The sequence below is a fragment of the Heteronotia binoei genome, chromosome 14 (assembly GCF_032191835.1).
Source record: "Heteronotia binoei isolate CCM8104 ecotype False Entrance Well chromosome 14, APGP_CSIRO_Hbin_v1, whole genome shotgun sequence".
Taxonomy (NCBI): domain Eukaryota; kingdom Metazoa; phylum Chordata; class Lepidosauria; order Squamata; family Gekkonidae; genus Heteronotia; species Heteronotia binoei.
Window position 1 is genome coordinate 63,307,914 of NC_083236.1, and position 17,224 is coordinate 63,325,137.

Sequence of the window (17,224 nt, forward strand, 5' to 3'; positions counted from 1 at the left end):
GTTCATTGGAAAGGGATTTGTGAAGGGAATCACCCCAGAAGTTTGTGTCCAGAGTTCACAAGGAGATGGACCCTAAGTCGTCTGATGAAGCAAAGCCGTTCACATTGAACATTTACTTTTAAGTCACTCCAGGTGTGGAGCTATCAGAGGCAGGCAGGCACAAAGGAAGAGAGCCATGGCTGATGGCTTGCAAGGCATTATGGGAGTGAGAAATAGTCACACCAATTTGGTCTGCGTTGCCTTGCTTTAGGGGAGAAACGGATGTGAAAAATTTACTTGAATCTTCCAGACTGCCTTGTTAGCACCATAATTCTGATCCATTTTCCATCCTCTTGGTCAATAGCATTTAGGTTTCACCAAATGTAATGCTGGAGGTCTGCGGGTTTTTTAATCATCTGAAATTAATTCAGTGATATCCACCAAGAGGGCAATTTGGGCTTTCCCCCGGAAAGAAATTGAGTGAGCAGACTCGAAACATCTATCCTTACTAACTAAATTATCACATATTAACTTGCGCGGCTGTTAAACTACAGGTGCATTTTCAAGGGACAAAGGGGCTTTGCCCACATTGAATCAAATAAAACTTTTTTTAAAAAAACTCCTTCAGCTAAGTTATCTGTTGTTCATACACTCTCCTTGTGGAAGAGATGGCCTCTTATGAAGAAGAAAACATTCTAATCATAAAGATTCTGCACTTCTTTTGGGTGATCCACAAGGAACCACCGTGGCTCTCTTTTCTTGCTGCTTTCAACTTTTTCCCAAAAAGTTACCAGGATGAAAAATGAGCTCTCTGTCTGGGGCAGCTCTCTGTCTGTATTCTTGGTGCGTGAGGGGGGCACAATGGGAGGGCTTCTAGTGTCCTGGCCCCACTGGTGGACCTCCTGATGGTGCCTGGGTTTTTTGGGACACTGTGTGACACAGAGTGCTGGACTGGATGAGCCGTTGCCCTGATCCAAGATGTCTTCTCTTACGTTCTTATGTGCAGATAGTACAGATAGTGCTATCATACTTGCTCAGGGAGGGAAGGCGCTCAGGTGCAGCCTGATCCCATCAGATCCTGGAAGTTAAACAGGGCCAGTGTTTGAATGGTGCCCACCAAGGAAGACTCTGCAGAGGAAGGCTTCTCACTGGCCTCGAAAGCCCCTTACTGAGGCCGGTATTTGGATGGGAGACCACCAAGGAATACCCTGCAGAAGAAGGCAATGGCACACCACCTCTACTCCTCACTTGTCTTCAAATTTGCTGGGGTTGGTATTTGGATGGGAGATGACCAAGGAAGACTCCGTAGAGGAAGGCAATGGCAAATAACCATTTCTCACTTGCCTTGAGAGCCCCATGCTGGGTTTGACAGCAGTTCTGTATGTACATAATCTGCCAAGGAACAGAGTGAAATATTGGATGTCAGTCTATGAAAACTGCAGTTGTAAAAACTGGGATTCGACAATGTCGCTAGCTGAGTGTGAGGACTGGGTGGTATCACAGAATCATAGAGTTGGAAGGTACCTCCGGGGTCATCCAGTTCAACCCCCCGCACAATGCAGGAAACCCACAAACACCTACCCCAAATTCACAGGATCTTCATTGCTGTCAGATGGCCATCTGGCCTCTGTTTAAAAACCTCCAAGGAAGGAGAGCCTAAATTCACAGGATCTTCATTGCTGTCAGAAGGCCATTTAGCCTCTCCTTAAAAACCTCCAAGGAAGGAGAGCCTAAATTCACAGGATCTTCATTGCTGTCAGAAGGCCATCTAGCCTCTGCTTAAAAACCTCCAAGGAAGGAGAGCCTAAATTCACAGGATCTTCATTGCTGTCAGATGGCCATCTAGCCTCTGTTTAAAAACCTCCAAGGAAGGAGAGCCTAAATTCACAGGATCTTCATTGCTATCAGAAGGCCATTTAGCCTCTCCTTAAAAACCTCCAAGGAAGGAGAGCCTAAATTCACAGGATCTTCATTGCTGTCAGATGGCCATCTAGCCTCTGCTTAAAAACCTCCAAGGAAGGAGAGCCTAAATTCACAGGATCTTCATTGCTGTCAGATGGCCATTGAGCCTCTGTTTAAAAACCTCCAAGGAAGGAGAGCCCACCACCTCCTGAGGAAACCTGTTCCACTGAGGAATCGCTCTAATGGTCAGGAAGTTCTTCCTAATGTTGAGCCGGAAACTCTTTTGATTTAATTTCAACCCGTTGGTTCTGGTCCTACCTTCCGGGGCCACAGAAAGCAATCCCACACCCTCCTCTATAGGACAGCCCTTCAAGTACTTGAAGATGGTGATCCTATCCTTTCTCAGCCGCCGCCTCTCCCTGCCCCTTCCAAAGAAAAGTTTATTCAGCAATGCCTATTTGTAGGGCAGGGCACAATAGTTTACATATTTGCAGATCTTGTCACAATCTCCTCGTTAGTGAAATCAACATCAAATTTTATTTGAGTAACAGCACAACGATATTAACAAAACAAATGCTTTCATCTGCTTTATCTGATTCTGTATGAAAAGCCAATTTGCCCGGAAGGGAAACAAACAAATTATTTAAAAACAAATAGCGGTAACTGTCTAGCAAACAAAGTCTCGAATACGGCTTCCACAGCATCTTTTCGAGTTCAATGGCATATGCAAAGACGTTGTGGCTCTTAGCAATGGAAACTCAATCCCATGGCTTAAGAACATAAGAACATAAGAGAAGCCATGTTAGATCAGGCCAATGGCCCATCCAGTCCAACATTCTGTGTCACACAGCGGCCAAATATATATATATATACACACACACACACACACACACACACTGTGGCTAATAGCCACTGATGGACCTCTGCTCCATATTTTTATCTAACCCCTTCTTGAAGGTGGCTATGCTTGTGGACGCCACCACCTCCTGTGGCAGTGAATTCCACATGTTAATCACCCTTTGGGTGAAAAAGTACTTCCTTTTATCCGTTTTAACCTGTCTGCTCAGCAATTTCATCGAATGCCCACGAGTTCTTGTATTGTGAGAAAGGGAGAAAAGTACTTCTTTCTCTACTTTCTCCATCCCATGCATTATCTTGTAAACTTCTATCATGTCACCCCTCAGTCGACGTTTCTCCAAGCTAAAGAGCCCTAAGCGTTTCAACCTTTCTTCATAGGGAAGGTGTTCCAGCCCTTTAATCATTTTAGTTGCCCTTTTCTGAACTTTCTCCAATGCTATAATATCCTTTTTGATTTTATTTGCATGCTAAAAAGGGTGGGGCTGTGGCTTAGTAGAAGAGCCTCTGCTTTGCACGCAGAAGGTCCTGGGTTCAATCCCCGGCATCTCCAGTTAGAAGGACCAGGTAGTAGGTGATGTGAAAGACCTCCACCTTAGACCCTGGAGAGCCACAACCAGTCTGAACCAACAATACTGACCTTGATGGATCAATGGTCTGATACAATACCAGGAATGAATGCAGCTGATACACCAGCCAAAGCTGTCTTATGCTGAGTCAAAACTCTAGAGCACAGGTGGCCAACGGTAGCTCTCCAGATGTTTTTTACCTACAACTCCCATCAGCCCCGGCCAATGGCCATGCTGGCTGGGACTGATGGGAGTTGTAAGCAAAAAGCATCTGGAGAGCTACTGTTGGCCACCCCTGCTCTAGAGCCATCTATCTGGGTCTGTCTGGCCAGTTTGATATAGTGGTTAAACGCTCAAACTCTTAACTGGGAGAACCGGGGTTGATTCCCCACTCCTCCACTTGCAGCTGCTGGAATGGCCTTGGGTCAGCCATAGCTCTGGCAGAGGTTGTCTTTGAAAGGGTGGTTGGAAGAGCCAGTTTGATGTAGTGGTTAAGTGTGTGGACTCTTATCTGGGAGAACCGGGTTTGATTCCCCACTCCTCCACTTACACCTGCTGGAATGGCCTTGGGTCAGCCATAGCTCTGGCAGAGGTTGTCCTTGAAAGGGTGGTTGGAAGAGCCAGTTTGGTGTAGTGGTTAAGTGTGTGGACTCTTATCTGGGAGAACCGGGTTTGATTCCCCACTCCTCCACTTGCAGCTGCTGGAATGGCCTTGGGTCAGCCATAGCTCTGGCAGAGGTTGTCCTTGAAAGGGTGGTTGGAAGAGCCAGTTGGGTGTGGTGGTGAAGTGCGCAGACTCGTATCTGGGAGAACTGGGTTTGATTCCCCACTCCTCTACTTGCAGCTGCTGGAGGGACCTTGGGTCAGTCGTAACTCTCTCAGAGCTGTTCTAGAAAGAGCAGTTATCTCAGAGCTCTCAGCCCCACTTCACAGGATGTCTGTTGTGGGGAGGGGAAGGAAAAGGAGTTTGAACGTCGCTCTGAGATTTCCTTCAGGAAGTGATGGGTGGGGTATAAATCCAATCTCCTCTCCTCTTCCTCCTCCTTTTCTTCTTCTTCTTCTTCTTCTTCTTCTTCTTCTTCTTCTTCTTCTTCTTCTTCTTCTTCTTCTCAGATTGGCAACAGCTCTCCAAGGCCTCTGGTCTTGCCAGCTCCTGCTACCAAAGACCTTTCTGTTGGAGATGATAAGAATGTAACCCAGGTCTCCCCCTTTTTTCATAGAGAATTGCCAGGTCCCTCCTGGTAACTGGCAGGGGTTGGGGAGGACTTCCCAGGAACAGCAGGGAGACCTATACGATGTGCAGCAATGTGTGTGTCTACATCACTGACCCTGTGCAACAGAAGTGACATCATCTGGGATGTCAGGGGCAGTACTCTGTTATTTGGGCAAAAACTCTATGCCAATTTAGCTTCTACCATATTCTGCCCAAATAACAAGAGTGCTGACCTGATGACCCAGACATGATGACATCACTTCTAGGTCACGGGAGCAGTGATGTAGACATAAGACCATAAGAGAAGCCATGCTGGATCAGGCCAATGGCCCATCCAGTCCAACACTCTGTGTCACAGAAGAACATAAGAGAAGCCATGTTGGGTCAGGTCAATGGCCCATCCAGTCCAACACTCTGTGTCACAGAAGAACATAAGAGAAGCCATGTTGGATCAGGCCAGTGGCCCATCCAGTCCAACACTCTGTGTCACAGAAGAACAGAAGAGAAGCCATGTTGGATCAGGCCAATGGCCCATCCAGTCCAACACTCTGTGTCACAGAAGAACATAAGAGAAGCCATGTTGGATCAGGCCAGTGGTCCATCCAGTCCAACACTGTGTCACAGAAGAACATAAGAGAAACCATGTTGGATCAGGCCAGTGGCCCATCCAGTCCAACACTCTGTACTACATAGTGACCAAAAAAACCAGGTGCCATCAGGAGGTCCATCAGTGGGGCCAGAACACCAGAAGCCCTCCCACTGCTGCGCCTCCCAAGCATCAAGAATACAGAGCATCACAGACATGTTGCTGCACATCAGATGGATCTCCCTTTTCTCGAGGTAAGTTCCTCCCTTCCGTCGGCCAACTGATCAGTGGAAGGGGCTTGCCAGTGGGGGACCCCCACCTCCCCAGCCCTCCTGCCATACATGGGTCTGCCATGGATCTGGTTTGCTAAACTGGAATCTGGAGCCACCAGAGGTGTAAACGACTGTTCTTTCCTCTTCCCTCTCCTGCGCTGACAAACAATGGGGCTGTTCAGATGCACAGTATAATCGGTTGTCGCTGCTGTTTCATACCGGATTAAAAGTGGCTGATCAGACAGCAATATCTGCCTCCCAGTATTAACTCGTAGTAGCCCCCCCAAAAAAATCCTTCTCAGAACCGGAGCGTTTTGTTACCTGCTCCTCTGCAGTGTTTTCTGAGTTCTCCGGTTTTACCTCATAGTTTCCCTGTCTGGATAGTTCTCTACCAACTTCTGGATGTCTGAAGGCTGTCCCGGAGCAAAAGGTGCCTCAAACATCCAGTTTACAGTCACCATTTTCTTTTTACTACTTAGCGATATGCGCATAGCTGCATAACCACATAATGTTTTAACCTATGCACATATGCTCACGTGTGCATAATGCACGCATGCGTGTATATTGTGCGTGTGTGTGTAAATTGCACATGTGCACGATGTGCATAAACAAGGAGAAAAAACTGCATGGTGCCATCGTGTGGGCAGCAGAAGACGGTTTCACCGTGGAGTGATTCGAATTGCAGTATGGCAGTCTGATCAATAATATCTGGAACAAAAATATTTGGAACAGAACCAGGTCAGTTTAACATGGACTCAACACGCTGTGTGAACAGGGCCAGTATTTGTGTCCCGTCCTTCTCTGAGTCGCTAATCCAGAGTAAACTTCCCATTTTGCATGTAGAAAAATGTATTGGAAAGAAAGGCCCGGTCTTTAATATCTGCCGGCCAAGTCTGCCGGCCAAGATGATTACAGCTGTTTAAACTTGTATTTAAGTGGCTTTCAAGAGAAAATTGCTTCACTGTCCGTATTATTACTTGAGACAGACAAAAGCCAAGCTGAAGGCTGGTCACGATAAATGCAACCCGCAGCGGTTGTTGAACCATCTCTGGGAAAGAGTAAAAAAAAAAAAAAACTTTCTTCAAGCTGTGGTTATTAAAGATAAACCTGACCAGAAGGAGAAAGGATCCAGGAATCCACAAATTGGGGGGTTTACTTCCTGGGTATAGGGCTAAATATCTCACCTGCCTAACGGCCCTATAGCAGCGCCCGCCTCACGGCCTCACTGGATCTCTTTATTTCAGTCTCTTCGGGGTATTTTACTTGTTTATTTGATGGGACCACAGCAGCTTTGTTTGTTCTTCCCACAAAATATAGGCTCTTGAGAACTTTAACATAAACCACAGATTTATTGTAACACAAAGTTCTTAACTTGGGGATATGGGAGATATTTACACAGGCTAATACGTTGTTCAGTTGTTTCAGGCTTTACATTCACTTTATCTTTTCTGTTGGGTTACTCAGTCACACAGTTCACAGTTTCCTATAACTCACTCTCCCTCTAGCCAAGGTCTGGCCTCTTGGGATTGATGTGTCTAGTCTCACCCCTCGACTGGAGTCTCTCTCTCTCAGCCCTTCTCGGTGTCTCAGACCCACATCCACTCCCTCATCCACCTCACTAGATCTTCGGAGTTGTCTCTAGGTGTTTGTGACCGTTCAGGTCTTAACTGACTCACACACACACAGCCGTCTTGGCTGGTTTTGGTCAAGCTTGCAGCCTCTGGAAGTCTCTCCCGCCGCTGTCTCAAGCTCCTTCACAGGATCAGCTGTCCTCCCAGCCTCGGTCAGGCACGAACTGACCCTCTCAGTCTCTGTCAGGCCCCAAACACTGACAGACCCCTCTGACAGGCCACAACTCTGTCAAAGATCGACTGACTGTCTCAGCAGCTTCTCTTTCTCCACTTCTTTTCCCTCCTGAGAGCTCTGAGCACTTTGCCCCCACCCTCAGGTCACCTGACGCAGCCCTGTGCGTCTTCAGTTTATGGTTAACCCATTGCTTTCCGTCACAGGCCCTCTGGCAATGCACAACGTATTCACAAGCTAGGTTCCATGTGCTACCACCTGCGATACTTCTTGGAAGATTCCATAAAACTCCCTATGCCAACAGATTGTGCTCTTGTGCATGTCCAGAGATGGAAACTTTAGAACATGCGTTCCTAAACTGTACTTTTTACTCTGTCCTGCACTCCACACTCATTGACCCCTGTTTGAGGGAGGAAGCAGTGAAGCCTGACAAATACAAAATTGTCTTCCAATTGGTAATTGAAACGGTTGCAATTTTTTTTTTTAATTTTTATTTCAATTTAAAAAGTTTTATTGGTTTCAAGGAATTAGGGGTAGGGAGTAGAAAGGATAGGGAATAAGAGTACATATTAATCTTATTCTGCATAAAAAATACTTTCAAAGAATGTAAGTCTACATCTGCAATACTTTCTTAAAATACATAAATTGTCACATATTGTTGTCTCTAAACTATGCATCATCAACATTTTTGTTAAGGTATCTGTTGATTCTGACAATTCCAATAAAGGCAATCTTGTGAGACAGAGTACAGGAAAAAAGGAGTTATAAGTTCACACCAGAGAATCTGAAGAGTCTTGAGTGTCTAGCCAGGCATAAAATTTCATCATCTTGCGTCTTCATCTGTAGTAGATATGCATATAGTTTAGAGATTAGCTTTTCTTGCGTGCCTAGAAATATTTTGCCAAATGGGTATTGTTCTGTGTTGAAACCTGTCATCTTGTCTTTGGCATACCTAGATTTAACTTGCATTCTCAACCACCAGTTCATTTTAATGTCCATATTTTCCAACTCCTCTCTAGTTTTCAGCTGATTATCTTTTCCTAACAAGTCATCATATCTATAACTCTGATATGGCTTTAAAAGATTTGGATGAGTAAATGCTTCCACTGGGGAGACCCATCTTGGAATTTTTTTGATAAATTCTCATTTTTAACCATGACCACGTATGATACAAAGATTTCCGAAACCAATGTTTCTTAAAATAGGAATGCCCTTCAAGTCTTTGATACCATAGATAAGCGCGCCACCCCATCGTGAGATCATGTCCCTCTAACAACAGTTGTCTCTTGTCATTCAATAATATCCAATCGCTTACCCACAAAAGCACAGCAGCTTTGTAATACAATTGCCAGTCTGGAAGGCCCATACCTGCTCTTAATTTGGAGTCTTGCAATGTCTTTAGGTTGACTCTAAGTTTTTTGCCTTGCCAAACATATTTGGAGACCATCTTATTTAATTCTTGAAAAAAACCCCACTATTTAGAAATACTGGAATAGTTTGGTACAAAAATAATAACCTTGGAAGGATATTCATCTTTATTGAGGCTATTCTTCCCATTAAGGATAAGTTCAAGTCATGCCATTTTTCCAAATCTTTTTTTAATTTCTTTAAGTAGTTTATGATAATGTTCTGTTTTTTAAATTGCTGCACTTATTTGAGATAAGTACACCTAGATATTTGATTCTTTTCCCATACAAAACCCCCGATTTTTGCTGAAGAGATTGGATTTGTTCCGTCGTCATATTTTTTTTTTGTCAAAAACTTTGTTTTGTGGTAATTGATCTTCAGTCCTGCCCAGTAACCAAATTGTGTGATCTCGTTTATAAGACAGTCTATTGAATCTATTGGTTGCTCTAATATAAAAACTAGGTCACCTGCAAAAGCTCTCAATTTGTATTGTTCACCTTTTTATCACTGCTCCCTTGATATTTGTATCTTCTCTTATCTGGCTGTTCAGTATCTCTAGAGATAAAATAAAAGGTAGTGGTGACAGTGGATAGCCTTGTCTTGTACCTTTTTTGAATATTAATTGCATCTGTTAATTCACGGTTCACTGTCACCCTTGCTCTTTGAAAAAGAGTATATTGCTTCTTCTGCTCTCAACATTTTTTCACCACACTCCATACCTTTCAGCTGCTGTAACATAAATTGCCAACGAACGTTAACGAAGGCCTTCTCAGCATCCAAGCAAATTAGAGCCAGTTGTTTCTCTGGATGAGTTTCATAATATTCCAAGATATTACAGACTGTTCTGACATTATCTTTCAAGTATCTTCTAGGAGGGAATCCAGCCTGGTCTGGATGTATTGTAGACTGTAGAACTTTCTTCAAACGTTGTGCAGTAAAATTTGTAGCAAAGATTTTAGAATCCACGTTTAAAAGAGAGATTGGGCGATAATTTTTAATATCTTTCAAATCTGCATCTTCTTTTGGAATGAAGGATATTGTAGCTTCTTGCCATGAAGCTGGTATTTGGCCCTCATCTTGAATCTTTTCAATGAGACGCTTAAATGGTAACAAAAAGACTCCTCATAGGCTTTGTAGGATTCAGCAGGCAGTCCATCTGGGCCTGGGGCTTTGCCATTCTTTTGGGATGCCGTTATGTCTCGAGGTTCTCTTATTGTTATTGGTTCATTTAAAATTTTCTGCTGTTCCTCTGTAAATCTGTTAAGATTATTTTGGTTAATGCAATCTTCTAAATCTGTTTTGTGATCTTGCTTAGCTTCATATAATTTTTTATAGAACTGTTCCACGATATGACATATCTCTTGTTTTTGAGCTTTCTCTTTATTACTCTCATCTTTCAGGACCGAAATTATTATTTTGGCCAGTTTGGTGTAGCGGTTAAGTGTGCGGACTCTTATCTGGGAGAACCGGGTTTGATTTCCCACTCCTCCACTTGCACCTGCTAGCATGGCCTTGGGTCAGCCATAGCTCTGGCAGAGGTTGTCCTTGAAAGGGCAGCTGCTGTGAGAGCCCTCTCCAGCCCCACCCACCTCACAGGGTGTCTGTTGTGGGGGAGGAAGGGAAAGGAGATTGTGAGCCGCTCTGGGACTCTTTGGAGTAGAGGGCGGGATATAAATCCAATATCTTCATCTACCTCACAGGGTGTCTGTTGTGGGGGAGGAAGATAAAGGAGATTGTGAGCCGCTCTGAGACTCTTCGGAGTGGAGGGCGGGATATAAATCCAATATCATCTTCTATCTTCTTCTTCATCCTATAGGCCAACCACCTTCCAGGCTTGTTGGCACGCTCAAAAATTTTTTGTCTGGCATACCTCAATTTTATCTCCGTCTCCTCCATAATTAACAAGTTAAATTGGTGTTGTATTTCTTTCACCTTATTTTGGAATTCATGGTCTTGTCGGTTGTTTTTTTCAAATTCTTTTCAGCTTCTCCAGCTTGTGACGTTAATTTTTGAAAACTGTCAGTTCTTTCTTTCTTTTTCTTGATACTATTTATTTATTTATTTATGTTAAGATTTATACCCCGCCCTTCTCACCTAAGTGCCTCAGGGCGGCTTACAACATAATAATTCAAACACTTCAGTTTAAAACATTTAAAATACAGTTAAACCATAAATTAATAAAAACAAGATAGAATAAAACCGGCGGTCTATAGCTACATTTTGTTCCATCCAAGATATTTTTCATAGTCAGTTAATGTCATAGGCCTGCCGGAAGAGGGCTGTCTTACAGGCCCTGCGGAATTGCCCTAGATCCCGCAGGGCCCGCACCTCTTCCGGCAGCTGGTTCCACCAATAAGGTGCCATTATTGAGAAGGCCCGATACTATATCTAATCGCAAGGCCCTTTTTTTATTTTTAGTGCCTAGAAGGCGCTTAATGTATTTGCAAATTGCCATTTGATGGGTGGATTGATTCCTTGTCATGCTCAATATCATGCCAGTAAAGGTTACTGTATTGTAAATGGAATCTGGACATAACATAAGAACATAAGAGAAGCCATGTTGGATCAGGCCAATGGCCCATCCAGTCCAACACTCTGTGTCACACAGTGGCAAAAAATTTTATATATACACACACACTGTGGCTAATAGCCACTGATGGACCTCTGCTCCATATTTTTATCTAACCCCTCTTGAAGGTGGCTATGCTTGTGGCTGCCACCACCTCCTGTGGCAGTGAATTCCACATGTTAATCACCCTTTGGGTGAAGAAGTACTTCCTTTTATCCGTTTAACCTGTCTGCTCAGCAATTTCATCGAATGCCCACGAGTTCTTGTATTGTGAGAAAGGGAGAAAAGGACTTCTTTCTCTACTTTCTCCATCCCATGCATTATCTTGTAAACCTCTATCATGTCACCCCGCAGTCGACGTTTCTCCAAGCTATAGAATCCCAAGCGTTTCAACCTTTCTTCATAGGGAAAGTGTTCCAGCCCTTTAATCATTCCAGTTGCCCTTTTCTGGACTTTCTCCAATGCTATAATATCCTTTTTGAGGTGCGGCGACCAGAACTGCACACAGTACTCCAGATGAGACCGCACCATCGATTTGTTCGCACTCCAAATGAGACCGCACTTCGAATTGTTCTTCCTATTTGAAAAGAGCAAGAGCCCAGTAGCACTTCAAGACTAATAAAATTTGTGGCAAGGCAAGAACTTTCGTGAGTCACAGCTCACTTCTTCAGACAGCTCCTTCCCTGCCACAAATTGTGTTAGTCTCAGGGCTTTTCTTGTAGCAGGAACTCTTTTGTATATTAGGTCACACCTCCCCGATGTAGCCAATCCCCCTGGAGCTTGCAGTGGGCCCTGTACTAAGAGGCCTGTAAGCTCTTGGAGGATTGACTACATAAGAGGGGTGTGGCCTAATATGCAAAGGAGTTCCTGCTACAGAAAAAGCCCTGGTTAGTCTTGAAGGCGCTGCTGGACTCTTGTTCTCTTCTGCTGCTACAGACAGACTAACATGGCTACCCATCTTGCGCTACCTTTTTGAAAAGTGACTCTTTTTCATCCTTGCTTTCCCTCTCACCTGGAGTTCTGGTAGTGGATTTCTGAAAGTAGGCCACTTCACAGGCTTTGATCTTTTGTCTTCCTTAAGCCTTCATGAATAATTACTTTAGAACATGATTGAATAGGAGTGGCTTAATCATGTACAATGTAATTAATTGTGGTTTCATCATGACAGTTCTGCATTGAAGAAATAGTTTGGGGTTGTGTGTGTGTGTGTGAAGTGCTATCAAGTTGCTTCCAACAAACGGCAACGCTATGAATTAATGCCCTTCCAAACATCCCTTTGTTAACAGCTTTGCTGAGGCCTTGCAAACCAAGGGCCGTGGCTTCCGTTATATAGTCAATGACATCCTTAAATTTAAATCTGACCACGTCAGATTTATGAATGCATCTGTAAGCTCAGTTTCATTTTGATTCTATCTCCAATGTTTAAATTTTTATATTCCGTGTATTTTTATTTGCAACTGTTATGCCATTTAAGGTTTGGTATGGTATGGTAGTCAATGCATCCAGGGGTGGAATTCTAGCAGGAACTCTTTTGCATATTAGGCCCCACACCCCTGATGTAGCCAATCCTCCAAGAGCTTACAAGGCTCTTTTTATAAGCTCTTGGAGGATTGGCTACATCAGGGGTGTGTGGTCCACTATGCAAAGGAACTCCTTCTAGAATTCCACCCCTGGACTACTGTATCTGTAAAACTTTCCTCCAACACCATATTTCTAGATAGATAGATAGATAGATAGATAGATAGATAGATAGATAGATAGATAGATAGATAGATAGATAGATAGATAGATGATAGATAGAGAGAGAGAGAGAGAGAGAGATGATAGAGAGAGAGATAGAAAGAGAGAGAGAGATGATAGAGAGATAGAAAGAGAGAGAGAGAGATAGAAAGAGAGAGATGATAGATAGATTGATTGATAGAGAGAGAGATAGATAGATAGATAGACAGACAGACAGACAGACAGACAGACAGACAGACAGACAGACAGATAGATAGATAGATAGATAGATGATAGATAGAGAGAGAGAGAGAGAGAGAGATGATAGAGAGATAGAAAGAGAGAGAGAGATGATAGATAGAAAGAGAGAGAGAGAGATAGAAAGAGAGAGATGATAGATAGATTGATTGATAGAGAGAGAGAGAGAGATAGATAGATAGATAGATAGATAGATAGATAGATAGATAGATAGATAGATAGATAGATAGATAGATAGATAGATAGATAGATAGACAGATAGACAGATAGATAGATTGATTTTGTAGAAAAAAACCAGAAGGAACTCATTTGCTTATTGGGCCACACACACCCTGATATCAAGCCAGCCAGAACTGTGTTCCTGTGTGTTCCTGCTAAAAAAAAACCCCATGGTGGTGGTGGACGGGTGATAATATAAGGCACACACTAGCTGTTTCCTAATAACAAACTCCTGCCTATCGCTTTAGGTCTGTAAGAACTCCTGACCTCTGAAGCTGGTCTACCAAGTTGCCCTGGCGACAAGCAAAGGAATCACATCCCAGTCCGAAGATCACCTTTTACACTTCCAACTCCTCACTCCTAAGTCTCCGTCACTCCGGTTTGGATACTCTGCAATCGCACTCCGCCTGCCCTAGCTGCACGACTGTCTTTGACGAACTTTTGGCCTCCCTCCGGTTTTACCAATGGATTCCTCATTCGCGCTGGAAGGCCGACGCGGCCGGCAGCCGACCGTTTCGAAGATCGCGCCATCGGGACTTGATCTTTCGGGAGCAGAGTTACAGAATGACTCGATTTCCACCCCCTTTCTCTGTTGACTTGTTGCTATTCAAATGTTTTAAACAAAAAAAAAATTGTCTGTGGGTTAGTATTTGTATATGTATGAGTGTATGTATATGTATATATATTTATAGAGAGAGAAGAGATATACAATAGGGTTAGCTTTTGTATGGCATTAGGTTTGTGGTCAAGGAGGGGGGCAAAGTAGCACAGAGGCGTGGCGACAGATACCCGGTAACAGCTAAACCCATTGTATAGGCTGCACATACAACGGTTTAACCAAAAGAAGAGAGCGTGCCAAGATGGCACCGTGAGAAAAAGCCACTTTTGTGGCACCCATTTTTCTCTAGCAGGTTTTTCTAACCCTTGGTATAATTGTTCACCAGGCTGTTGTTGTTTTGTTTTTTCCCCTCATCCCTCTCCTTCCTGTTTTAAGAACTGTTGTATTCTTTGAGAGGCCTGTGAATGGCGAACCAAAGGAACACTTGCCATGTCTTGGGGGGAATGTAGGGAAAAAAATAGGTTCCTGCTGATTCTTAATACAACTAGCTCAGGGGTGTCAAACATGCGGCCCCAGGGCTGAATCAGGCCCCCAAGCAACTGGCTCTTGTCTGCTTCCTTCTCCTTTTCTCTTGCTTCCTTTTGCATCTCAGCTTGCTGTGCAAGGCCTGCTCAATCGCACAGGAGCTACAGAGCAAAACCTCTATTTTCTCCATTGGTTGAGCCCGCCCCCGTCCCCTGGGGAAGAAGAAAAGAGCCAGAGCTTCCTTTGCCCAGTTTCCTGGATCCCATGGGAAAAATACAAAGAAGGCACCTTTAAGACCAACAAGTGCTAATGTATTAAGCATGTTTTGTTTTAAGTTTTTTTTTTTAAAAAAAACACAAATCTTTAGTTGTGTTTGTGCCCTTTAAAAAGAATATATATCTCTGCTATCTAATCTTAAATAGGTACAAACATGGTCCAGCCCGACAAGGTCTCATTTGTGTCAGATCTGGCCCTCATAACAAATGAGTTTGACGCCCCTGAACTAGCTAGTTCCAATATATTTAAATGTGGTCTTTACATAATAAAGGATTTTTGAGGGTGAATCTTTGGGGAGAGCGGGGTTTGGGAAGGAGAGGGCTCTCAGCAGGGTATAATGCCATAGAATCCATCCTCCAAGGCCGCCATTTTCTCCAGGGAAACTCATCTCTGTCATCTGGAGATTAGTTGTAATAACTCCAGAACAGTCCCCAGGCCTCACCAGGAAAACAGAAACCCCAATGGATGGTGAATCCCCAAAAGTGGTTCTACCTTCCTTCTGCCCTCGAAACTTGTTCTGACAGAAATCGCCAGCTTGTATTTTGAGGAAACTATTTCTGACTGAAGGTGATGAGTGGATCATGTGACGCAATGAAACCTCCATACAAAAAAAACCAGAATCCCTGAACATAGAAGACCAGAGGTTAGGAAGAAAGAACTTTCTTCACATGCTAGTTTTCTATGCTGAGGGAAGTCTGGTTTTGTACAGAAGACCTGTCAGCCAGGTACCATGTTTTACCTATGGTATAACCTGGTATAGCTCAGACATAGGTTTTATTGATCATTTCCCACATTCTCATTTTCTCACTTGTAAGTTCCTGGTGGGGTTTTTTTTGTTTGTTTGTTTGGGGGGGGGGAGTGTTTGAAAACAGCACTGAATATGAACTACAGTATTCTAAAAACAGATAATAAATTATGAGGAAAAGGAGTGGAAGGTCAGTATTGCGTGAGCGAAGAAGTCAGAGGGGAAGGCAGGCTGACATCAAGGCCTACAAAAGCAGTAAAATTCTAGATTATCTTGTTTTCAGAAAACGATGACTCTTTTTTTAAATGTTTTAAAGTTCCTTAACTACTAATTCTCAGTTCTCTCTCAGCGCCTGTGAAGCTAGCTCTCTTGAGCACACCTGGGGAAAAAAAATTATATAAATATATACATATATATAATTTGTTTTGAATATAGTATATATACATACATACACACAGGAACACACAGAGTTTTAAAACGACAACTAACAATTTTTTTCTTTTTTTTTCTTTTACTTTTTTCTTTTTGGTGTGTGCAAAATAATCACACTTGTTTGCAAGCTATAGAAATAAAGGGTATTCATGACGTACGAAGATGAATCCTTTAAAAAAAAAAGAAAAAATCCGGTGAGCATGCAAGAAACTTTCTAACTGTGTCATCGAGGCGATCATCTTGTGAATAAATTGTAAATGAATCACGAGGCGCACACCAATTTTTTAGATATATATATAAAAACAAAAGGAAACTCAGCAAAAAAAAAGTTATACTAGTGACAGAACTGTGGCTTTTCATAGAACTTGACAGTAACTAGGGTAAGGTAAGTGTCTTAGACTCTTTTAATAAAGTTGCTTATTTAAAGTTTAAATTGCAGAGCTTTCTTACGCAATAGAATGTCGCGGCTGTATATTTTGGGTTGGGTTTGAAACAGAAATTTACACATCACGCTGTATGTGACAAAGCGTTTTTCCTTCTCTGTCATACCTCTGTTCCAGTAATAGCTTTTTATTTTTCAAATCATTAAAGAAATCCAACCACATGTTTAGTTTTTCATCCTGTCGCACCGAAATAGCAAATGTGTATTGTTAGGAGGGAAAATTGCTGCACTCTTCTCCTGCCTCCTTACTGCGTCAAAAGTGATGGGTCATTTTAAATTTATTCAACAGGTATCTGGATTATGTGATGAGGTTGTGGGGCAATGCTGATATGGAAATCCTGTTCCCTAAAAATTGGGGAGGGGGTAGGGTTGCCAATCCTCTGGTGGGGGCAGGGGATCCCCCAGTTTGGAGGCCCTCCCCCCGCTTCAGGGTCGTCAGAAAGCAGGGGGAGGGGAGGGAAATGTCTGCTGGGAACTCTTATTCCCTAGGGAGATTTATTCCCATAGAAAATCATGGAGAATTGATCTGCGGGTATCTGGGGTTCCGGGGGGGGCTGTTTTTTGAGGTAGAGGCACCAAATTTTCAGTATAGCATCTCCCCAAAATACCCTCCAAGTTTCAAAATGATTGGACCAGGGGGTCCAATTCTATGAGCCCCAAAAGAAGGTGCCCCTATCCCTCATTATTTCCTATGGAAGGAAGGCATTGAAAAGGTGTGCCGTCCCTTTAAATGTGATGGCCAGAACTCCCTTTAGAGTTCAATTATGCTTGTCACAGCCTTGATCTTGGCTCCACCGCTAATGTCTTCTGGCTCCACCCCCAAAGTCCCCAGATATTTCTTGAATTGGACTTGGCAACCCTAGGAGGGGGGATTGCAGTTCAGGCATTGCATTG

At 43.3% G+C, this 17,224-nt stretch overlaps 1 protein-coding gene and 1 non-coding gene across 2 annotated transcripts in view; both read left to right on the forward strand.

Moving 5' to 3' along the window:
- CDH13 (cadherin 13) overlaps positions 1–14,026 on the forward strand; it is a 1,257,603-nt gene extending 1,243,577 nt beyond the window's left edge. The window contains exon 14 of the mRNA XM_060253738.1: positions 13,600–14,026. Coding sequence (XP_060109721.1) covers positions 13,600–13,607 — 8 coding nt within the window. The 3' untranslated portion in view covers positions 13,608–14,026. The remainder of the gene's footprint in view (positions 1–13,599) is intronic.
- Positions 3,218–3,289, forward strand: TRNAA-UGC (transfer RNA alanine (anticodon UGC)). The gene has a single exon. It is a non-coding gene; the product is annotated as a tRNA-Ala (tRNA).
- Positions 14,027–17,224: the final 3,198 nt, after the last annotated feature.